The sequence below is a fragment of the Scyliorhinus torazame genome, chromosome 7 (assembly GCF_047496885.1).
Source record: "Scyliorhinus torazame isolate Kashiwa2021f chromosome 7, sScyTor2.1, whole genome shotgun sequence".
In the NCBI taxonomy this organism is placed as follows: Eukaryota; Metazoa; Chordata; class Chondrichthyes; order Carcharhiniformes; family Scyliorhinidae; genus Scyliorhinus; species Scyliorhinus torazame.
In genome coordinates this window covers 305,880,447-305,904,436 of record NC_092713.1, presented here as the reverse complement: position 1 = coordinate 305,904,436, position 23,990 = coordinate 305,880,447, and the positions used below count along the sequence as shown (strand labels likewise).

Here is a 23,990-nt window from a genome sequence, read left to right as displayed (position 1 = left end):
CCCGCAATGATGGCCACCGGAGCCGGGGCCCGGAAATCCTGCCCCCTGACTCCATCTGCTGCTAAAAGCTTCATTCGTGCCTTTACAGGTCCAAACAGTTTGACATCCTCCTGGCTGCCTCACATCCCGCTGCGCAAATCCTCATTGCCACTGAGACCCGTTCATCCATCACCCTCACTGACCTCATTAACTCACCGGCCATTAACATAAGCAGGTGTAAAATTCCCATCCCTCCATGGCCTTGCCACCCCAAAGACCCCAGGGCCACCCCCATCTCTGCCCGCCCACAAAGATCTCTGCATGCCTCTAATTCTGGCTTCTTCCACAACCCCAATTTTAATCGTTATAACGTTTACCTTTCCCACCTCCTTGACCAAGACTTTGGTCACCTGGTCCTCATGCCTTCTTAAGTGGCTGGGTGTCGCTATCTTGCCTGCAAAGCGCCGTGGGACATTTCGCAATGTGAAAGGTGCTACATTAATGCAAGTTGTTGTTGTACCACTTTTACGTGACTTTGCACAGAGACAGGACGCAGAATAAAACAAGCAAAACAGCAAGATCTTGTCAAAAACAGAAACATTCTTGGAAGTCCAATTGCCATGTTTGGGCATTATGCACCCCTTTGAATAATATACTCTTTCTTAAAAAATAAACAAGCCCCTTTTACATACGTGAAATATATTACAGCCTATCCAAAAAAAACATATTCAAAATCATTCCCAGCAGCCGAGACCCGTGTTTGATGAAGCGGACACGTATCCCGCTCGGGGTAGATGGCCTTGTGACTGAATGCAGTCTCCAGTACGATCAACTGTACAACAAACGCTGGCTTTAAGACGCAGCTCCTCCATTGCTGTGTTTAGTTCTGTTTCCCCTGGACTGCAATCATGGTTTCGCAATGAACTGTCATTCACGGCAAAGCAAAGGTCAGTGTTCAAGTCTCGATCCCAATGTGCCCAAGCTATTCCTTCCCCCCCTCCCACCCCCCACCCCCCCCTCCTCTGCCCTCCCTGGGTGACCAGGGAGGGCGAATGGAGGTGGTCTTCCCGAGCGTCAAATGATGTCACCTCCCAAAAATCAAAGATGGCGGCCTCTTTGCGTGAAAAGCGAGTCTCGGCTTTGCTCAAGCCACGGCCTAGCCGGATCCAGAATAGAGTAGGCCCGTTTCCCAGGGGTGACAGGTCGAAGAGTTGGGTTAGGACAAGTATTCCTCTTTGATTGTCAGTGGGATGGACTGAGAGACAACAAGGTTACTGCTGCTGCTAACTAAACCGATGGCTGGCGGAGCCCCGGGGCCTGGCGGGGTAGGCGTTGTCGTGCTGGCCTGCTGTGACTGCTGCTGCTGCTTCTTCTTGTTTATCTTCCTCTCTTTGGCTCGTCTGTTCTGGAACCAAATCTTCACCTGTGACAGAGCGCGAGAAGAGAATATGCAATCTGCGTCAAAACATTCTCCAGTGTTCCAAGCTCAAATATCCAGACAGAATTACTTCTTACTCTATTGATGAACCTAAAGTGAGTGAAGTGAGGGCGAGGACTAAAATATTTTTGCATTGTTTGGCAGGGGGTAAGTTACAGAACCTGCTGTGGGCTCTTTTTCCCCGCCACCTTCGGTCTGACTGATTCTCGGAGTTTGCGACTCTACAATTAAGAAAGGCAGATGCTTCTCCTTTGTGTCCAGATGTTAAACCTGAATTTCAGTTGGGTTTGACCTGGTCCCTGTATGAATAGAAACCCAGTCATAGAGCCTGTTGTCAGGGAAGCACTGGGGTCAACTCACACAGTCACGCCCACCCCCATTCCAGGACATCCTGTTTTACCTTAAATTTAAAGATAGCCATCTTATCGAACCTCGCATTCATAACGCCGGGGAAAGAAACCCAAACCTATTGAAAATCAGTTAACTGCTAGCTGGCACAGAGATGATTTACTGCTGTGTGAGAGCGCCAGCAGATACCACGGCGAAGAGCAGGATGAAATGTTTTTTGTCTTAACAAGTAAACAGCACGGTAGCACAGTGGTTAGCACTGTTGCTTCACAGCGCCAGGGACCCGGGTTCGATTCCCAGCTTGGGTCACTGTCTGTGCGGAGTCTGCACGTTCTCCCCGTGTCTACGTGGTTTTCCTCCGGGTGCTCCGGTTTCCTCCCACAAGTCCTGAAAGACGTGCTTGTTAGATAATCTGAATTCTCCCTCTGTGTACCCGAACAGGCACCGGAATGTGGCGACTAGGGGATTTTCACAGTAACTTCATTGCAGTGTTAATGTAAGCCTACTTGTGACAATAGTAACGATTGTTATTATTTTAAAAGTTGGTCTTATGCTCGAAATCAAGGGAACAGGGGTAAGGGCAGGACTTTGAGATTCAAGGAACAAGGAGTGATCAGCATGAACGTGGCTGGTGGAAGTCTGCTCTGGCACACTCACTTTGAGTGGTACAATTTTCAAAGGATATTAGACGATTCAGTCTGGTATGGCAGCAAGAAGTGAGCCTGCTGGATTCTGAGAGTGCCCCAAGACTGTACTGTTACCATTCAGCCAGAAGTGTGCATTCCAAGTCAGTCAATTAGTAAATGCAAAAGTAATTTTTCTTTGGTTTGCTTTATTAGTTGCCTGTTAAATAATGTTTGATCCTTGTTGATTTTAAGTTTGTTTGTTACATTAAAACTCTTAAAACGTGAACTCTTGTCCTGCAATTTTTTCTGTCAGTCAAGGGGAAATTCACCTCTATTTAAAAGTTATCGATCTTAGAACACACACAGCCCCAAACAATCACATGGATACTAGACATGCAGAGACCAACAAACACAGACACATGTGCACATGTTGCAGATACGGACACAGATAAACGCACACACACCACACATTTCCAGCATATTAATCTTTATCAGTGTCACAAGTAGGCTTAGACTGCAATGAAGTTACTGTGAAAATCCCCTCGTCGCCACATTCCGGCACCTGTTCGGGTACACAGGGGGAGAATTCAGAATGTCCAATTCACCTAACAAGCACGTCTTTCGGGACTTGTGGAAGGAAACCAGAGCACCCGGAGGAAACCCAAGCAGACACGGGGGGAACGTGCAGACTCCGAACCTGGGACCCTGGCGCTGTGAAGCCACTGTGCTACCATGCCACCCTAAATAGTCCCTGGCTGAATCTTCCTCCCAACCTGGACCAGATTAACTGAGGTTACTTCCTGTACTCGCTGAGCACAGACCTCGGGTCAATCATGTGACCTACCTGGCTTCTATGTCTCAGCACTTCACTGACCAGTGACCCAATGGCAATAGTTTCTTTCAATCTATGTTATTATTTTTTAAATATAAATTTAGAGTACCCAATTAAGGGGCAATTTAGCGTGGCCAATTCACCTACCCTGCACATCTTTGGGTTGTGGGGGTGAAACCCACGCAGACACGGGGAGAATGTGCAAACTCCACACGGACAGTGACCGAGAGCCGGGATCGAACCTGGGACCTCGGCGCCGTAAGGCACCAGTTCTAACCACTGCGCCACCATCCTGCCCTCTAAGTTGTTCTTACCATAAATGAGGCACACCCACCTGTCGTTCAGACAACCCTAATGTGATTGCCAATTCGGACTTCCTGCGAATGGTAATATATCTGCTGTAGTGAAATTCCTTCTCCAACTCCATCCTCTGATGATCAGTGTACACCACGCGGTACTTGTCTTTCGTCCTGGTTTTGCCTGTTGATAGACAAAAGGAATAATCCGATTTATTAAAAATGGGGCAAATGTGGCCTTGATCGCACAAGAATTCGATCCCGGCTCTGGGTCACTGTCCATGTGGAGTTTGCATATTCTCCCCGTGTCTGTGTGTGTGGGTTTCACCCCCACAATCCAAAGATGTGCCCTGTAAGTGGATTGGCCATGCTAAATTACCCCTTAATTGGAAAAAAAATAATTGGGTACAAAAAGAAAAAAAAAAGGTCAACACTTTCCCATACGTTAGCCCCAGGCCCAGCCACATGTGCTTAATTGGAAATTCGGGTGTGGTTAAATACATTTAGGGATACAGGGATAGGAGGAGGCCATTCAACCTGTTCCGTCTTTGCTGAGATGTTTGCTGATCTGTATCTCAATTGTTCCAGAACCTTCAATATCCTTACCCAATTAATTCCTGATTGGTAAATAATAATACCCAATAGATTCTGTCATTGGCCATTAGAATTCACTAACACAGAGGCTGTTATAGCTTTAATTGTTAGATTTTGGACTTTAAGGGAATCGGCGATAGTTTGGGAAATTGGAGTTGATGTCCGCGATCAGCCGGCATCTTATTGAATGGTGGAGCAGGTTGAAGGGGCCACACAGCATCCGCCTGCCCCTGTGTCTTATGTTCTTACGTGATGCCAATATTCACATTCACGCACCGTGCAAATGTGAACTTTAATGTTTTTTTGCGTCGGTGATTAAAATAGTGAGATGAAAAATATGCAAATGCTTTTTGGTCCTTGCCATTCCTGAATGGTGCTAGATTTTTGTTAAGTTAATATACACACATTATGTGATGTATTTTCTCAGAGAACGATGGGCAGCATGTTATGGGGAGGCGGAGGGCTGCAGTCCCCACCCTCACCAGCAGGAGCAATGCCGCATAGAGCTGGCTCGTTCAATGCTAGACCGACCTGTAACCATAACACGCTGCAGGTAGGCTAAATGGCTGTCAGTGTAATCCAAATGGCCAGTGGCTCCAGAGGTCGCGGCGGTGCCAAGCGTGCATTAGTGAGCACGGCCAAGACTGCAACAGGCCCAAGAAGAAGGACCATGGATCCTGGAGCAAGGTAAGTTTGGGGTATTGAGCAGGGAGGATTTGGGCAGTTTCGGGTGGGGCAGAGGTACTGGTGTGTGTAACGGAGCAGGCAGGTAGGGAAAAAGGGCCAGTACGCAAAGGGAATCCCTGAAGATAGCCTCCCCACTGCCTTCCCACCCTTTTCAAAGGTTTGTCCAAAAGCAGCCAGCCTACTCGCACCCGACTACCCATGTCAACTATGCTGTGGCATGGGCTGTGAATTATCAGGGTCAATCGACTTGTTAGCAAGCTCAATCGACCCTTGATTATTTATTGTGGGTGGGCTGTTGATTTTGGCGGTCAGCTCAGGGGTGGGAAGGAGAGTGGTGGGATGGGCAGCTGCCTTATTTTGCATGCCCCCTGCCAAAAAGACACACGAGGGTAAGGGGGGGGGGGGGCAGGGGGAGCAGGTGAATTGCAGCCCAGCAGAATTCTTTCCAGCAATTTCTGCCAGACAACATTGATTTTGGAAAGAAAGAGAGATTTTGGATTCCTGCATCATCTTTCACACTCTCAGGACATCCCAGCGTCCTCTCCAGTCGGTGAGATACATTTGAAGTACAGTCACCGTGATAAAGTCGGAAGCATAGCAACCAAATTGTGCGCAGCAAGAGCCCTCAAACAACACTGCAAGAATGGCTGCATGTTCTCAGTTAGTGATGTTGGTTGAGGGATAAATAAAGGCCTGGGCACCAGGAAGAACTCCCTTTCTCTTCTTCAAGATAGTGGCTGTGGGACTGGAACCTTATACACCCACCAGAGACAACATACTTCTAAATGTTTTAAAATTTAAAGTGCTCAATTCTCGTTGTTTTCCAATTAAGGGGCAATTTAGCGTGACCAATCCTCCTACCTTGCACATTTTTGGGTTGTGGGGGTGAGACCCACGCAGACACGGTGGAGAATGTGCAAACTCCACACGGACAGTGACCCAGGGTCGGGATTGAACCCGGGTCCTCGGCACCGTGAGATAACAGTGCTATCGACTCGGACAGACATCTATAGAGTGGGGGGGGGGGAGGGGAGTTGTTATCATCGCTGAGGCCTAGCATTTATTGCCCCATCCCTGGTCACCCTTAATCACTGGTAGCGGGTTTTGTACAAACCGAATGTCTGGCTGGGCGAAAGGGGTGGATGAGAGTCAGCTACATTGATGGTGGGTCCTGGAGTCACATATAGACCAGCCTGGGCAAGGACAGCACGTGTCCTTTCTTATGGGCCATTCGCGAACCAGCTTGGTGTTTCTATCTCCAGATCTATTTCCAAACACTGCGACAAATTCCCAGTGGTGGGATTAGAAGTCACCGTTGGTCTGGCGGCGCAGGCGGTACGCTCCGGGAGCACAGAGATCACCAGGCAGCCAGGACGGGGCTCCCTCAGCGTCGCACTGCAGTGTCCGCCCTAGACCACAGGTTGGGTCCTGACGGGTCGGTTCCCCGGCCCTCCTCGTGTTTCCCTGCTCTTGTTATCACTGGATGATAAAGGCGCGATATTTTCCGTGTGTTTTTGTTGTTGAAAGCAATTCAAAAATAAACAGGTTTTTTTTCCCCCAAGCTCGCGTGCAAGTGGTGAGGGTGGAGTTGGCTAATAACATCCCAGCATCTCAGTAACCAGTGGAAAGTATGGCTGTCTGGCATAAGGCAAACCACAGGCAACCAGTGTGAGTCACTATGTAGATTAAGCGACTCTGAGTGTGCTGACTGGAGTTAACTCCATAATATGACTGCCCCAAAGCAGCATTGGAGTGAAGTGTGCGATGTAACACCTATAGTAGCATGTCCTTTTGTTTATATATCGCTCTTCTTGATCTGGGCAGAGCAAGAAAGAACAACATACCATCCTATTATAAAGATTCAGCACAAGTAGAGGCTATTTGGCCCACCATGCCTGTGCTGGCCCCTGGTCCCCTTTGCCCCTGTAAGTCATTCTCCTTTCAAGTACTTAGCCAAGCTTCTTTCGAAAGCTACTAATTGTGTCTGTCTCTTTTTCAGGCAGGATATTCCAGATCACATCGTTTGGCTGTGAAAAAGAAATAAATCTTTCTTCTTACCCTCTGCCTGGCCCCGACCCCCAGTCGCCTTCAACTCAGAAAATTCCCGACCAGGTCTCAAACGCTACCTAAAGACGAGCATTTCCTGCTTGACTGGTGATAATTCCAGCTGGGGTTACAGTCCTCAATCCATCAAGCCTGCCCTAGGCTCTCCTTAAATTGAGGATCTGCCCCTGGGACACTGCTGCGAGCACAGATCCAGTGGAAAAAATACATCACGATGGTAAGCAAAGAACCGGGAGCAGGGGCCCACCACGCGATCCCTCGAGCCTCCTCTGCTATTCAATAAGATCAAGGCTGATCTGATTCTGAACTTAACTCCAATTTCCTGTCTGCCTCCGATAACCCTTGACTCCCTTGTCAATCAAAGATCTGTCCAACTTCAATACACTCAGCGACCCAGCCTCCACTGCTCAGAGGGGAACAGAATTCCAAACACTAACCATCCTCTGAGGTTAAATTCCTCCTCATCGTCGTCTGAAATGGGGGGACCCCTTATTTTTAAGCTGCGCTCCACTCCTCCTTAATTCCACTGCAAGGGGAACCATCCTCTCGGCACCCAGCCTGTCAAGCCCACTCCGAACCTTAAATGTTTCAATAAGGTGGCCTCTGGGTCTTCTAAACTCCGATGAGTGTCGGCCCCAACTTGCTTAAGCTTTACCCCACCCACCCCAGCAACCAACCGAGTGAACCTTTTCTCAACTGCTTTCAATGCAAGTATTAAGAACCTTGGACGGAATTCTCTGCCGGTGGGATTCTCCCTTTTGCCGCAGCTCGGGGGGTTCCCGACGGCGTGGGGCTGCCCCACAATGGGAAACCCCATTGACCGGCTGGCGTAACGGAGCATCCCGCCGGCGGGGTGAAATAGAAATGCGGCGGGGCGGAGAATCCAGCCCCCTAGGTATGCCCCTCCTATTAGTTTGAAAAATATTGGAAATGTTGGGCGTGATCTAACCAAATTGCAACAGAGTCCCGCGCCAAGTGCGTTTAGGCGGGTGTTCCCCAGTGCTCGCAGTGCCGAGAAACACCACGCTATCTAACGGGACTTTGTTGCAATTTGAGACTTCAGTGGGGAATGCCCTCCCCCTCCATGGCCGCACGTTGTCCCATTTCCTTCACTGAGGAGCTCCGTTCGCTGGAACCCGTCGGTGCAGGAAGAGATCGGGTTGTCATTTATAAATAGCGGCCCGATCTCTCAACACCGCCAGCCCCCCCCCCCCTACCGATGCAACCCCCAAACAACCCTCCCAAAGCCCCATCCCACGTATCAAGGGGTCGACAGGGCCGCCACACCACACCTCATACAGCAGGGCACCCCGCCATGGGGAAAATGCAAACCTGGCACCTTGGCACTGCCAGGCTGGCACCCAGGTGACACTGTCAGGGTGCCAGGCTGGCAGTGCCAGGGTGCCCCAGTGGCACCAACAGTGCCAGGGTGCCACCCAGCCCAGAGAGAAACCACCTGGGTGCCTCTGATCCCCTGGGAGACCCCCACCCACTAGGTGCCGTTACATCAGGTCCTGGTTTAGGGGGACCAGCAGTGAACAGCACTCGCCCGAGGTCTCCGAGGCGAAGGGGTCAGATCCCAGGGCCCCGGTAGATCAGGTGAGTACATATTAGAGTGAGACTAGCTGTGTCGCTCTAATATGCAGATTTGCCAGACAGTGATCCCGTCCACAATGAGCGGGATTCAGATCGCGACACCTTGCAAGATTGCATTGGGTCTCGCAAAGCATGGCGAGCCGAGTAGATTCCGGAAGAAGGATCTCCCATTATCAACCAACCATGCCACGCTGCCGTTTGGGCGCAACGCGGCCGGTGGATCACGGCCAAAATTTCCTGTTGGACGAGTTTGGCGGGACATTTCCCGTCGGCTATTTGTGTGAGATCCAGACCAGGGTTGACCCACCCGTAGTCATTTCTTTGGGCCTCGGAGGTTTCTCCCCGGGCTAGCCCACACTTTGAAATGTTTTCGGCAGTGGGGAGCTGAACTCGCCGACGGGACCGACTCCTGAGAGGTCGAGCCGCTGGATCGCACCTGGCCCTGTGATTCGGGTGACCCGCGCGAGGTGTCACGCGCGGCGCGAACCCGGATTGTCTGGTCATTATCACATTGCTGAATGTGGGAGCTGCTGGGTGCAGCTTGATTGCTGCATTTCCTGTATTATTACAGTGCCTACCCTTAGTAAAGTGCTTCATTGGTTACAATGTCCTACCCGAGAGATTACTGCCTGCGACCCCACCTCTGGTGGTCGTCCCCACTCCTGCTCCTTCGGACCCTTTACAATCTGCCTGTTCATTTCTTTAGATTAGAGAAGACCCCAGCTGTTTGTCAGCTAACGTTCCGTCATTCGTAGCCGGATCGATGATACCAGGGGCGCGATTCTCCGACCCCCAGCCGGGTCGGAGAATCGCCGGGGGGCTGGCGTGAACCCCGCCCCCGCCGGTTGCCGAATTCTCCGGCACCGGATATTTGGTGGGGGCGGTAATCGCGGCGTGCCGGTTGGCGCCCCGCCCCCCGGCGATTATCCGGCCCGAATGGGCCGAAGTCCCGCTGCTAGAATGCCTGTCCCGCCGGCGTGGATTAAACCACCTCTCTTACCGGCGGGACAAGGCAGCGCGGGCGGCCTCCGGGGTCCTGGGGGGGCGCGGGGCGATCTGGCCCCGGGGGGGGGGGGGCCACCACGGTGGCCTGGCCCGCGATCGGGGCCCACCAATCCGCGGGCGGGCCTGTGCCATGGGGGCACTCTTTTCCTTCCGCCTTCGCCACGGTCTCCACCATGGCGGAGGCCGAAGAGACCCCCTCCACTGCGCATGCACGGGGATGCCGTCAGCGGCCGCTGACGCTCCCGCGCATGCGCCACCCGGCAATGCCATTTCCGCGCCAGCTGGCGGGGCACCAAAGGCCTTTCCCGCCAGCTGGCGGGGCGGAAATCAGTCCGGCGCGGGCCTAGACCCACAAGGTTAGGGCTCGGCCGCCCAAGGGGCGGAGGATTCCGCACCTTTGGGGCAGCGCAATGCCGGACTGATTCGCGCCGTTTTTGGCGCCGGTCGGTGGACATCGCGCTGATTGCGGAGAATTCCACCCCAGTTCATGTTGTTGCTTCCTGGGGCGGAATTCTCTTCAATCGGCGCGATGTCCACCAACCGTCGCCAAAAACGGCGCGAATCAGTCCGGCATCGCGCTGTCCCAAAGGTGCGGAATCCTCCGCATCTTGAGCGGCCGAGCCCTAACTTTGAGGGGCTAGGCCCGCGCCGGACTGATTTCCACCCCGCCAGCTGGTGGGAAAGGCCTTTGGTGCCCCGCCAGCTGGCGCAAAACTGACTTTGCCGGGCGGCGCATGTGCGGAAGCGTCAGCAGCCGCTCACGGCATCCCCGCGCATGCGCAGTGGAGTGGGTCTCTTCCGCCTCCGCCAAGGTGGAGACCGTGGTGAAGGCGGAAGGAAAAGAGTGCCCCTACGGCACAGGCCCGCCCGCGGATCAGTGGGCCCCGATCGCGGGCCAGGCCACCGTGGGAACACCCCCCGGGGCCACATCGCCCCACGCCCCCCCCCAGGACCCCACCTGCGCCGCCTTGTCCCGCCGGTAAGAGAGGTGGTTTAATCCACGCCGGCGGGACAGGCATTCTAACAGCGGGACATCGGCCCATCCGGGCCGGAGAATCGCAGGGGGGGGGGCCCGCCAACCGGCGCGCCGCGATTCCTGCCCCCGCCAAATATCCGGTGGTGGAGAATTCGGCCACTGGCGGGGGCGGGATTCACGCCAGCCCCCGGCGATTCTCCGACCCGGCGGGGGGTCGGAGAATCTCGCCCCTGATATCAGACAGCGCAGGACCTGCTGCTGGAGAGGAGAGGGGACGGAGGGCAGATACAATCACCCCCTCCTCTTCTGAATCTCTAATGCAGGACCCCCAGCGCAGCATCTGAGAACCTGGGCAACCTCTCACTCTGTGCCTGGGCCATCGCAAAAGGTTTCGCTGTCTGGCAGCCAGGGGACTGCACGCTTACAGTGGGAGTAGGTGCAAGGAGCACAGACATACTGCTTGAGGAAAATTGCATCTGACCAGCACCTAAATGCTAAACCAATGAGTTTCTGGGATGGTCCTGCAGACAGTTCAAATTATGATGATCAGAAATTAGGATCAAAAGATAGATTTTCAAACAGCGTACCTTATTAGAACTATACCCATTCAGAGACCATTTTCAACATTTCACCAAAATGACCCCCCCCCCCCCCCCAATTCTTTCAATCATTTGCAGACAGAACTTCCAAAGCGCAGCTTGGTACCACTCGGCCCATCATGGCTGACCTAGGTCTTTGCTGGAGCAACCCACAAAATGTCCCACTGTCCCGTGCTCTCCCCAAAGCCTGTGTTTTTCTCGGCTTCAAATGATAGTTGCTTTGCTCTCAAGGCAGTGATGGTTTTATCCTCAACCACTCCCGGTGACAAAGCATTCCGAGTGCCAGCAAGAGTGTAAATCTATTTCCACTAACTTCACTCCTCACTCATTTTGTGACGACCAGCCCACCAAGAGGGGAAAATCTTCCAGATGGCCTTCTCTGTTCCAGTGTATGTCGTCCCACTGAACACACTTCAGGTACCTGCACAGCTCTGGCCTTCAACAACAAAAACATCTCATACCTTCACTGCAGAAAACACTCCACAGTTTTTCACAGGAGTGTTACAGGATCATCCGAGAATGGTTACCACATGGAAGGAGGCCGGGAAGGACACTGTGTCCATGCGAGAGGAACCCATCCATTCCTACTTCCCCTCTTTCTCCTCACGGCCTTGCAAATTCCTTCTGCTCAAATCATTACCCAAATCGCCTTTTGAAAGCCACAATTAAATGTGCCTCCACCGCACTCTCAGGGCAGAACATTCCAGATCCTAACCACTCACTGCAAAAAAATGTTTTCCCCCATCTTCCTGTCGTTTCTTTTGCCAATTATCTTAAATCTGTGGCTTCTGCTTCTCAACCCTTCCCCCAGTGGGAACGTTGCCTCCCTGCCTACTCTATCCAGACTTCTCAGTGTTCTCAACACCTCTATCAAACCCCCTCGCATAAGAACATAAGAACATAAGAATTAGGAACAGGAGTAGGCCATCTGGCCCCTCGAGCCTGCTCCGCCATTTAATGAGATCATGGCTGATCTTTGTGGACTCAGCTCCACTCTCCGGCCCGTACACCATATCCCCGAATCCATTTATTCTTTAGAAAGGCATCTATCTTTTTCTTAAAAATGTTTAAAGAAGGAGCCTCAACTGCTTCACTGGGCAAGGAATTCCAGAGATTCACAACCCTTTGGGTGAAGAAGTTCCTCCGACACTCCGTCCTAAATCTACCTCCCCTTATTTTGAGGCTATGCCCCCTAGTTCTGCTTTCCCCGACCAGTGGAAACAACCTGCCTGCATCTATCCTATCTATTCCCTTCATAATTTTATATGTCTCAATAAGATCCCCCCGCATCCTTCTAAACTCCAATGAGTACAGTCCCAGTCTACTCAACCTCTCGTCATAATCTAATCTCCTCAACTCTGGGATCAACCTAGTGAATCTCCTCTGCACTCCCTCCAGTGCCAATATGTCCTTTCTCAGGTAAGGAGACCAAAACTGAACACAATACTCCAGATGTGGCCTCACCAACACCTTATACAATTGCAGCATAACCTCCCTAGTCTTGAACTCCATCCCTCTAGCAATGAAAGACAAAACTCGATTAGCCTTCTTAATCACCTGTTGCACCTGCACACCAACTTTTTGCGACTCGTGCACCAGCACACCCAGGTCCCTCTGCACAGCAGCATGTTTTAACATCTTACCGTTTAAATAATAATCCATTCTGCTGTTATTCCTCCCAAAATTGATAGCCTCACACTTGGCAACATTGAATTCCATCTGCCAGACCCTAGCCCATTCACCTAACCTATCCAAATCCTTCTGCAGACTTCCGGTATCCTCTGCACTTTTTGCTTTACCACTCATCTTAGTGTCGTCTGCAAACTTTGACACATTGCACTTGATCCCCAACTCCAAAAACTCTCGAGCTTCTCTTTTCTAAGGATAACGCCCCAGTTTCTCCAGTCCATCCACGTTACTGAAGTTCCTCACCTCTGGAACCATTCTTATTCATCTTTTCTGCACCCTCTCTAAAGACTTTACATCCTTCCGAAGGCGTGGTGCCCAGAATTGGACACAGCGCTACATTTGAGGACGAACCAGTGTTTTAATAAGGTTCCACATAATTTATTCACTTTTGTACTGGGTGCCTCTATGTATGGGTGGCTCAGTAGCGCAGCGGTTAGCACCGTTGCTTCACAGCGCCAGGGTCCCGGGTTCGATTCCCGGCTTGGGTCTGTGCGGAGTCTGCACGTTCTCCCGTGTCTGCGTGGATCCGCCAGAAACTGTGGCTTTCCTCCGGGTGCTCCGGTTTCCTCCCACGTGTCCCGCAAGACGTGCTGTTAGGTGAATTGGACATTCTGAATTCTCCCTCTGTGCACCCAAACAGGCGCCGGAATGTGGCGACTAGGGGCTTTTCATAGTAACTTCATTGCGGTGTTAATGTAAGCCTACTTGTGACAGTAATAATGATTATTATTATAGGATACCGTATGTTTTCTGAACCACTTTCTCAACTTGCCCTGACAACTTCAGTGATTTGTCCACATGTACCCTAATATCCCAAGTTACGCACACGCACAGAATTTACAGTGCAGAAGGAGCCCATTCGGCCCATCGAGTCTGCACCGGCCCTTGGAAAGAGCACTCTACCAAGCCCACACCTCCACCCCTTCCCCACACTTCCGCCCTATCCCCGTAACCCCACCTTACCTAACCTTTTTTGGACACTAAGGGCAATTTAGCATCGCCAATCCACCTAACCGGCACGTCTTTGGACTGTGGGAGGAAACCGGAGCACCCGGAGGAAACCCACGCAGACACGGGGAGAACGTGCAGGCTCCGCACAGACAGTGACCCAAGCCGGAATCCAACCTGGGACCCCGGAGATGTGAAGCAATTGTGCTAACCACTGTGCTACCGTGCAGCCCCTTTGCTGCTGCACCCCCTTTAGAATCGTAGGCCAGAGTTTTCCAGTCCTTCATGCCAGCGGAATGTTCCGGTCCCAGTGATGTGAAGGGAGATTTCAATGGCTTTGCAACCCTGGCGCAGGCTGCCCTGCAGTGGGGGTGAGGGGGTGGGGGTGGGGGGGGGGGGGGGCTGTATCCTTTATTTTACAGGGTTTCGTCTCTCCCATTTCCTCTCAAAATGCATTAACTTACATTCCCCTGCATTGAATTTCACCTGCCACTGATCCCAGCCTGGCTCCGTCCTCTTGAAGTTTAACACCGTCCTCCTCAAAGTTGACATGGGTTAATGGGTGGCATTTTCCGAACGTTGCCACCAGTGGGATATTCCTGTCACGCTGACAGCGACCCACCCCCCGCCGTGAGTTACCCGGTGGCGGAGGGCACGAGCAAGGGTAAACCCAGCAGAGAACGGGAGACTGGAAGATCCCACCACTGGCCGGTAGTGACCCGTCTCCGCTACCGCAATACACGCCACCGGGGAAGGGGGGGGGGGGGGGGGGGTGGCGACGGACAATCCCGCCTAATGTTTCAAACCCAATATGATTCTTCTTCGCCTCTGAAGAACAGCCATATTCAACTCAGAACATTTATCTTTCAGATTTCCAGTATCTGCAGTGTTAAAGGTTGGGAGCCCTTTCCCGAGAAAGGCTGAAGGTGACCTCATGAGGGTCCTTAAACTGACGGGGGATTCTGGTGGGGTCGACGTAGAAAGCTGACTCCACTCGTGGCAGAGTCCAAAATCAAGGTCGATCAATACGAGATAATCATTCATAACTTCAACAGGGAATTCAACAGACACGTTTTAATGAGAATATGGAACTCACAAGTTGAGCGCAGATTGAACAGGACAAGTGCACTGATGGTGAAGCTTAGATAATACATAGAAAATGACGAGGAGGATTTGCAAATTGAAAGAGATAAAAGGAGAGGTGGGAGGAGCTTATGTAGGCAGCACGGTAGCACTGTGGATAGCACAATTGCTTCACAGCTCCAGGGTCCCAGGTTCGATTCCCAGCTTGGGTCACTGTCTGTGCGGAGTCTGCACGTTCTCCCCGTGTGTGCGTGGGTTTCCTCCGGGTGCTCCGGTTTCCTCCCACAGTCCAAAGATGTGCAGGTTAGGTGGATTGGCCATGATAAATTGCCCTTAGTGTCCAAAATTGCCCTTAGTGTTGGGTGGGGTTACTGGGTAATGGGGATAGGGTGGAGATGTGGGCTTGGGTAGGGTGCTCTTTCCAAGAGCCGGTGCAGACTCGATGGGCCGAATGGCCTCCTTCTGCACTGTAAATTCTATGAAATTCTGTGAAAAGCTATGGTGTGGACCAATTGGGTAGAAATGTATCTGTGCTGTAAATTCTATGTGATGTGATTCTTCATATTTATACTTTCCAAATGCGACATGCCCCTGTAGAAGTCACATCGTCTGCTCTTTATGGCTTTAGTGTCCTTTCTCTAAAATGTGATGCAAAATAGGCTGAACCATGCACTGATTTATCGTTACCTCTTTGCACTTTTCTCAATTCTGCATTTAGAAATCCCAGAACTTTATTGGCTTTTTCTGACCTTACTTGCCCACAGGCTCATTCTCGAGAAATTATTCAATTGCGATCTTGACTCTGTCCATTTCACACCTTTCCATATTTTTCCACCCAATGTCATTCCTTACATTCTTTTCCATTAAATTGCATCTGCCACTTGTCTGCCCATTTGAATACCCCAGTCCGTTACCTTGTAACCTAGTGGGAACTATAATAATAATAATCATCTTTATTATTGTCACAAGTAGGCTTACATTAACACTGCAATGAGGTTACTGTGAAAAGCCTCACCCGTATCGGCTGAGATTATTCATGAGGACGCCGCCTTCTCAACCTTGCCCCTCGCCTGAGGTGTGGTGATCCGCAGGTTAAATCACCACCGTTCAGCTCTCCCCCTTCAAAGGGGAAAGCAGCCAATGGTCATCTGGGACTATGGCCACTTTACTTTTACTCCCTCATTACTACTGCTCAGTACTGAAGAATGAGTCTCGGTTGGATAGCCCTGGATCTGATGAGAGAAATGGATAACCCTGTCTGTTGAGAAGTCATCCGCACAGTCCATTATGGAGGCGGTCCCATTACTTGGCTGGAGTCTGTCAGCTCAGCTGTCACTCCAGGGCAGTACCCATTGAGAGGTGGACTATTGAAGGCCGAGTCTCACCAGGTTCTGCCCGACTGCTCACGCGAATGTGGACGACAACATGGTCCTATCTGAAGAACATAGGAACTGCTTGAGAGAAAACAATCCCAAGACCCATCTCATTCACCTTCTACCTCCTTGGTAGCTGATTGATTCAACAATAAGCTCCGCAAGCGACATGAGGAAGAACCTTTTATGTAGCAAGTGGTTGGCATCTGGATGCACTGCCTGCACGCGTGGTGGAAGCAGATCAAATCATGGCCTTCAACAGAGAATAGGAGAACTATCTGAATAACAAATAAACATTGTCGAGCTATGGAGAAAGGGCAGAGGGAGTGGGACATGGGAGTTACTCTTGTAGACAGCTGGCGCACACATGAGGGGCTGAATGGACTCCTTCTGTGCTATCAACATTCTATGATTTAGATTTATTGTCACGTGTACCGAGGTATTGTTCTGCGTATGGTCCAGGCAGATCGCTCCATACATGAAAAAGATTGTTCCACACATGTTGCTAAGAACAATAGTGCAGTTATTGACCAATCATATCAATCAAGCTCTATAAATGAGACTATTACAGATGCAGACATGAGGTGAGGGGAAGTCCAGCGGTGGAGAGATTTGGGAGCTCGCAGTCGAGTCACATGTTCCTCGCGAGCACATTACAGAAATCATGCCGCAAAATTATTCAATGTCTGTATCCCCAAAATGCTAGATATGAGCGGGACGTTCACTGCGTATTGAACATTCTTCCCTCAAACCAAGGAAAATGATGAGTTGGTCCTTCATCTCATTACTGTTTTGTGGGATCTTCCTATGTGTATTAATGGCTGCCCAATTTTGACCACACAAAACAATCGCTGCACCCATGAATTCATTGTAGGTGGAGGTCTTTCTGAATGGTGCGATAGGTAACCACATAATCCTTCTGAGTGAAGAAATCTGAGTAGCCGTCAGAGATCAGGCAGACATGCTAATCCCAGGCCGGGAAGTAAGCTTCACGATTTGAAATTGCCTTACTGTCGCACACTATCCTCCACTCTTGCTCCATGTTTTGACTGTGCACGCCAATCGAACTTTATCGCCTGGTGAATTCCAGTTATCCATCTCGATTGTCAACATTAATGAAGGCCAATTGCACAATGTCTCCGCTGACAGAAAGTTTATGGTGAAGAATTGCTGTCCGTGATAGCGACTCTTGAGAGACTCAACTTGAGTTGTTGATAAGAAGCTTATCTTGGTTAATGGCTAATGTGAGGTTTATTCCAGTTCCCCTCACAGAATTCAACAACAAGTCCTTGCTGTTTCCACAGCTCAGTGTCATTGGGTGACCCTTCCTCCTGGTAGCCATCCAATCAAAATCTTAAACCGAGCAGCCGATGTTCACTGACAATGTTTAGAAACAAGAAAGTTATTTTTATCTATCGTGCTTTTCACCGCTTCAGAATTCCCCAAAGAGTTTGACAGCAGAGAATCCTGTGCAGATATCCAATAAAGCGAACAGAAACGAGCTATTAAGCCAGTTAGTCCAGGGATTGTCAAACTCGGGGGCGCGACCCGCGGCTGGGTCGCGGGCGGGCCGGGAGGGTTGCGAAGCCATCCGTCATGGCGCTCCCGATCGCGCAAATCCACGCGTAACAGCTGCAGCAGCCGGGTTTTAACTATGCCGGCTGCAAGCGGCCTTCAAAATGGCCACCAACATATTTTAAAAATTTGGCCGCACTGCGCATGCGCGCCCGATCATCGGTGCGCATGTGCAAATGTGCATGAACAGCGGTGATCGGGCATGCATGCGCAGTGCGGCCGCATTTTTTTTAATACCGTCGGAGCCTTTTCGTTTACAAGTTCGGGGGGCCAAAGGGACCCAAAACGATTTCCTCCATTTCTGTCAGCAACAACCAAGGTAAGAGAAAATGGTGGGCCGCGAAGGACGGCCGGCGTGGGCCGCGAAGGACGGCCGGCGTGGGCCGCAAAGGTCGGCTGGCGTGGGTCGCGAAGGTCGGCCGGCGTGGGCCGCATAGGTCGGCCGGCGTGGGTCGCGAAGATCGGCCGGCGTGGGCCGCGAAGGACAGCCGGCATGGGCCGCAAAGGTCGGCCGGCGTGGGTCGCGAAGGTCGGCTGGCGTGGGTCGCGAAGGTCGGCCGGCGTGGGTCGCGAAGGTCGGCCGGCGTGGGTCCCGAAGGTCGGCCGGCGTGGGTCGCGAAGGTCGCCCGGCGTGGGTCACGAAGGTCGGCCGGCGTGGGTCGCGAAGGTCGCCCGGCGTGGGTCGCGAAGGTCGGCCGGCGTGGGTCGCGAAGGTCGGCCGGCGTGGGTCGCGAAGGTCGGCCGGCGTGGGTCGCGAAGGTCGGCCGGCGTGGGTCGCGAAGGTCGGCCGGCGTGGGTCGAGAAGGTCGGCCGGCGTGGGTCCCGAAGGTTGGTAAAAATGAGTCCCCGGAAAAAAAGTTTGAAAAAGACTTGAGTTAGTCCGTGTTGCCGTTTATGCTTCACTCCTCCCCTCCTTCCCCAGCCAACCCTTTCAGCATATCCTCCCATTCCTTTCCCCCGCCTACTGTTTGGCTTCCTCTTGGATGAATCTATTCCATTCATCTCACTATTCCCTGGGGTAGCTCCACATTCTCACCGTCCTCCAGGAGAATAAGTTTCCTTTCAATTCCCCACTTGCTTCCTTGGTGACTATCTTATATTGATGGTCTCTGATTGTGCTCTTATTGTGAAGTGTACTTACTGTTGTAAAGTAAGAGAGACAGCAGCTCCCATAAACCGCGATCTGATAATGGTCTGAAAATATACACGTCCATTCTCATCATCCGTAAAAGAGAAAGTGCCGTGTTCCCCCAGTTCTTGCACTGGGGTATCGGCCTGGATCATGTATTCGGAGTGGGATTTGAAGCCATGATTTTCTCCCGGATCTTCAGCTGCACAACTCCCCACTGTGCCTCCAGACCTTCACCCCACGATCTCTGCACGCCACCAATTCTGGCCACTTGAGCCTTCCCGATTTCATTCGCTCCACCATTGGTGGGCGTGCCTTCAGCTGCCTGACTCCCAAACTCTGGAATTCCCTCCCTGAATCTCTGTTCCTTTCCAGCTTTTTCTCCTTGATTAAGACACACTTTAAATCCTATTGATGTACCATCAATTCACTACAAGACGATGAGAACGAGTGAACATAGGCTCTATTTTCCAAGAACGTGGCTGCCTGTGACTGCTGTAACAATGAGCGCCACCCACAGGCGGCAGGTCTATATACCGCCCCGGGGGGGGCGGCGCCAGAGCCGGAACCCACCAGGGTTCCAGTACATGGAAGGAGATCGTATTACCATTCCCTGGCCATAGGCCACAGTACTATACAGACAACTTATATTATGGTGAATACATTCACCCCCTGTTAAAAATGAAGTCCAGCATGGGTGAAGTGGGGTCATCATACGTTCAGTTTGTCTGGAGGCCGGATTATTCTTTTGGACCTCCTCAGCTCTGGCGGTGCGGTGGGTACGGATGTTGTAGTTGTTGACTCCGGGAGCGTGTTGGCTGGAGCTTCGGTCCGGCGTGTCGGCGACGGTTGAGGGGTGGGGGTAGGCAGGGGGATGGTGGATGGCGGCAGTGTAGGCACGGTACAGTACAGGAGCCCCAGGGGGGCGTTAGGGATTCGGGGGGTAGTGGTAAGCGGTGGGGAGGGGGGCACGTTGACATGGGAACCAGCGGGGGCAGGTCCCGGAGGGAGACCGTATTTTGCCGTCCGTCTTGGTGCGCGCCGTAGGCGTATTGCGGGTTGGCGTGCAGCAGCTGGACCCTCTCGACCATGGGGTCAGTCTTATGGCTCCTCGTCTGCTTCCGGAGAAGGACAGGTCCCGGAGATGTCAGCCAGGAGCGAGACCCCGGAGATGGACTTCCTAGGGAAGACAAACAAACGGTCGTGAGGGGTCTCGTTCATGGCTGTGCAGAGAATTGATCTGATGGAGTGGAGCGCGTCGGGGAGGACCTCCTGCCAGCGGGGGGTCGGGAGACTTCTAGACCAAAGGGCAAGAAGAACGGGCTTCCATACCGTCGCGTTCTCCCTCTCCACCTGCCCGTTTCCCTGCGGGTTGTAGCTCGTAGACCTGCTCGAGGCGATGCCCTTACTGAACAGGTTCTGACGCAGCTCATCGCTCATGAACGAGGTGCCCCGGTCACTGTGGACGTATGCAGGGAAACCAAACAGGATGAAGATGCTGTGCAGTGCCTTTTATAACAGTGGCCGAGGTCATGTTGGGACATGGGATAGCGAAGGGGAAGCGGGAGTACTCGTCAATGACGGTCAGGAAGTATATATTGCGGTTGATGGAGGGGAGGGGCCCTTTGAAGTCGATGCTGAGGCACTCAAAGGGCCGGGAGGCCTTTACCAGGTGGGCCTTGTCTGGCCAGTAGAAGTGCGGTTTGCACTCCGCGCAGACTTGGCAGTCCCTGGTCATGGTGCTGACCTCCTCGGTGGAGTAGGGCAGGTTGCAGGCTTTAATAAAGTGGATAACCCAGGTGACAGAGGTCATTGTGGATAGCCCAAAGTCGGTCATCCACATGTGCCGCGGGACAGGGCATCTGGGGGCTCGTTGAGCTCCACAGTACGAATTTTGATATCGTAAGTATAAGTGGAGAGTTCGATCCTCCACCTCAAGATTTTGTCATTTTTAATTTTGCCCCGTTGTGCGGTGACGAGGGTGAACCTCCTACCGGCTAGTGCCTCCAATGCCACACCGCTTCCACAATGGCTTGCGCTTCCTTCTCGACAGAGGAGTGTCGAATCTCGGAAGCGTGGAGGGTTCTAGAAAAGAAGACTACTGGCCTACCCGCCTGGTTGAGGGCGGCGGCCAGGACGACGTCTGACGCATCGCTCTCTACCTGGAAGGGGATGGACTCGTCCACCGCGTGCATCTCGGACTTAGTGATATCGGCCTTGATGCAGCTGAAAGCCGAGCGAGCCTCAGCTGTCAGGGGGAATATAGTGGCTTTGATAAGTGGGCGGGCTTTGTCCGCATAGTTGGGGACCCACTGGGCGTAATAGGAGAATAGCCCCAGGCAGCGTTTGAGGGCCATGAGGTTGTGGGGAAGGGGAAGTTCCATGAGGGGGCGCATGCGGTCAGGGTCAGGCCCTAGGACGCCGTTCTCCACGACATAGCCGAGGGTGGCTAGCCGGGTTGTGCGGAAAACTCCTTGTTATATGTGAGGTTGAGGGATTGGGTGGTCTGGAGGAACATCAGAAGGTCGGCGTCATGGTCCTGCTGATCATGGCCGCAGATGGTAACATTGTAGTGACGCCGAAAGGGACCCTGAGGAGGTGGAAGAGTCGGCCGGCTGCTTCAAAAGCAGTGTAGTGGCGATCTTCCGGGCGGATCACGAGCTGGTGGTAGGCAGACTTCAGATCTACCGTGGAGAACACCCGGTACTGTGCGATCTGGTTGACCATCTCCGCTATGCGGGGGAGGGGGTATGCATCAAGTTGCGTGAACCGGTTTATGGTCTGGCTCTCGTCCACAACCATCCGATTCTTTTCCCCGGTCCTGACAACCACCACTTGTGCTCTCCAGGGGCTGTTGCTGGCCTCGATGACCCCCTCCCTCAAGAGTCGCTGGACCTCCGACTTGATAAAAATCATGTCTTGTGCACTGTACCGCCTGCTCCTGGTGGCGACGGGCTTACAGTTGGGGGTGAGGTTCGCAAAGAGCGGACGGGGGGTGACCTTAAGGGTCGAGAGGCTACATACAGTGAGAGGGGATAGGGGTCCACTGAACTTTAGGGTCAGGCTTCAGTGACTGCAGTGGAAGTCGAGTCCAAGCAGTAGGGGGGCGCAGAGGTGAGGGAGGACATACAGTTTAAAATGGGCGTACTCAGCCCCCTGTATCGCGAGGTTCGCGACACAGTACCCCCGGATCTCTACCGAATGGGATCCGGAGGCAAGGGAGATTGTCTGGGACGCGGGGTAGATGTGGAAGGAGCAGCGCCTTACCGTGTCGGGATGTCTCTGTGCTCCTGGAGTCGAAAAGACAGGGGGTCTCGCGCCCATTGACCCGGACGGCCATCATCGAATTCTTCAGATGTTTTGGCCGCGACTGGTTGAGGATGACTGCGCCGAGCTGCGGGTAGTCTGCGTGGTCGGAGGTATCGGGGTCACAAGATGGCGGCCCCCACGAGTTGCACGTGTCGGGCTGAGTAGAAGATGGTGACCAAGATGGCCGCTCCTATCGGTCGCACGTGTCGGTTGGTGTTGAAAATGGTGGCCAATATGGCCGCCCCCACGGGTCGCACGTGTCGGGCTGAGTTAAAGATGGCGCCCTCACGAGCTGCATGAGGCGGATGACGCATCTGAAGGGGGCGGTACCGGCAGGCATGCAGCCACATTGTGGGGTCTGTGGGACTGTGAGTCCGTGGGTCGGGCCTGGTACGCTTTCGACGTCGGGGCTTTCGATCGGGCCAGACAGACTCTGGCAAAATGTCCCTTTTTGCCGCAGTCGCTGCATGTCGCGGTGCGGGGTAGGCAACTCTGCCGGGGGTGTTGGCCATGACCGCAGAAGTAGCACGACGGTCCCTCAGGCTGAACGGGCAGCCGCGTGGCACAGGCCTGGGACGTAGTCGGATCTGGTGAAGGCCGTGTCTGTGGTGCCCACGAGGGGTTCGCTGGGTGTGCCGGGAACGCGCTGAGGCTCTGGTAGGCCACCTCTAACGAGGAGGCTAGCTTTACCGCGTCCTGTAGGTCAGTGGCCCCGTTTTCCAGCGGCCGCTGCCGGACGTAGTTAGACCGGACCCCAGCCACGTAGGTGTCCCGGATCATCAGCTTCATGTGCTCATCGGCCTTCACATCCCTGTAGTTGCAGTTGTGGGCGGGTAGTGTCAGGTTCTCTACATACGCGTCCAGCGATTCCCCGGCGCGTTGACGGCGGGTAGTGAGGAGGTACCGCGCGAACTCTTCGTTCACGGGTTTCACGAACTGTCTCTTTAGAATCGCGACCGCCGCTTCATACGTGACCGCGTCCTCAATCATACCCGAGATTCGGTGGCTCACCCGGGCGTGGAGGAGGCACAGCTTGAGGGCATCGGAGGGAGGCGTTTCAGAGGAGTCGAGGTAGGCCTCAAAACAGCGGAGCCAGTGGGAGAAGATTTCCTTCGCTTCTGCTGCTCGTGCGTCGAGTTCCAGTTTATCAGGCTTCAGAGTGGCTTCCATAGTGATGTCTTTGGATAATAAGTTGAAGTACCATCAATTCACTACAAGACGATGAGAACGAGTGAACATCGGCTTTATTATCCAAGAACTTGCCTGCTTGTGACTGCTGTAACAATGAGCGCCGCCCACAGGCGGCAGGTCTATATGCCGCCCCGGGGGTGGGGGGGGGGGGGGGGCAGAGCCAGAGGCGGAGCCCTCCAGGATTCCAGTACAATATATGGAAGGAGATCATATTACCATTCCCTGGCCATAGGCCACAGTACTATACAGACAACTTATATTATGGTGAATACATTCACCACACCTATCTCTTTAACAAAGGTTTTGGTCACCTACACTGTTTTGTCTCCTTATGTGCATAGGTGCCAGATTTGATCACATAACCCTCCTTTGAAGTGCTATTGTTACTTTAGAGGTGCCAAGGAATACAGGATATCTGACTCAGAGGGGAGGTCTTAACCAGTGAAGCCTATCACTGGTAACTGATTGTTCTCTCATCTACAGCCTTCAACATCTCTACATCATAACCCTTTCATCGCTATAACACTGTGGACATTCCGCTTCTGGATTATCTTCACCTGTTCCATACTCCAATGTAAATATCCCAGCCAGTATTCCACCCTGTTTTCTCACCGTGTTACAATCAAGACTCTCTGTATCATCCTCTAATCGAA

The 23,990-nt window shown here is 52.6% G+C and overlaps 1 protein-coding gene across 2 annotated transcripts in view; it reads right to left on the bottom strand.

The window, feature by feature from the left end:
• Positions 1-1,002: 1,002 nt before the first annotated feature.
• The window catches only part of cdx1b (caudal type homeobox 1 b), a 57,205-nt gene continuing 34,217 nt past the window's right edge, over positions 1,003-23,990 (bottom strand). For both annotated transcript variants that reach the window (XM_072512704.1, XM_072512705.1), the window contains 2 exons: positions 3,558-3,703; positions 1,003-1,402 (listed from right to left, as the gene is read on the bottom strand). In XM_072512704.1, coding sequence (XP_072368805.1) covers positions 1,196-1,402; positions 3,558-3,703 — 353 coding nt within the window. In that variant the 3' untranslated portion in view covers positions 1,003-1,195. The remainder of the gene's footprint in view (positions 1,403-3,557; positions 3,704-23,990) is intronic.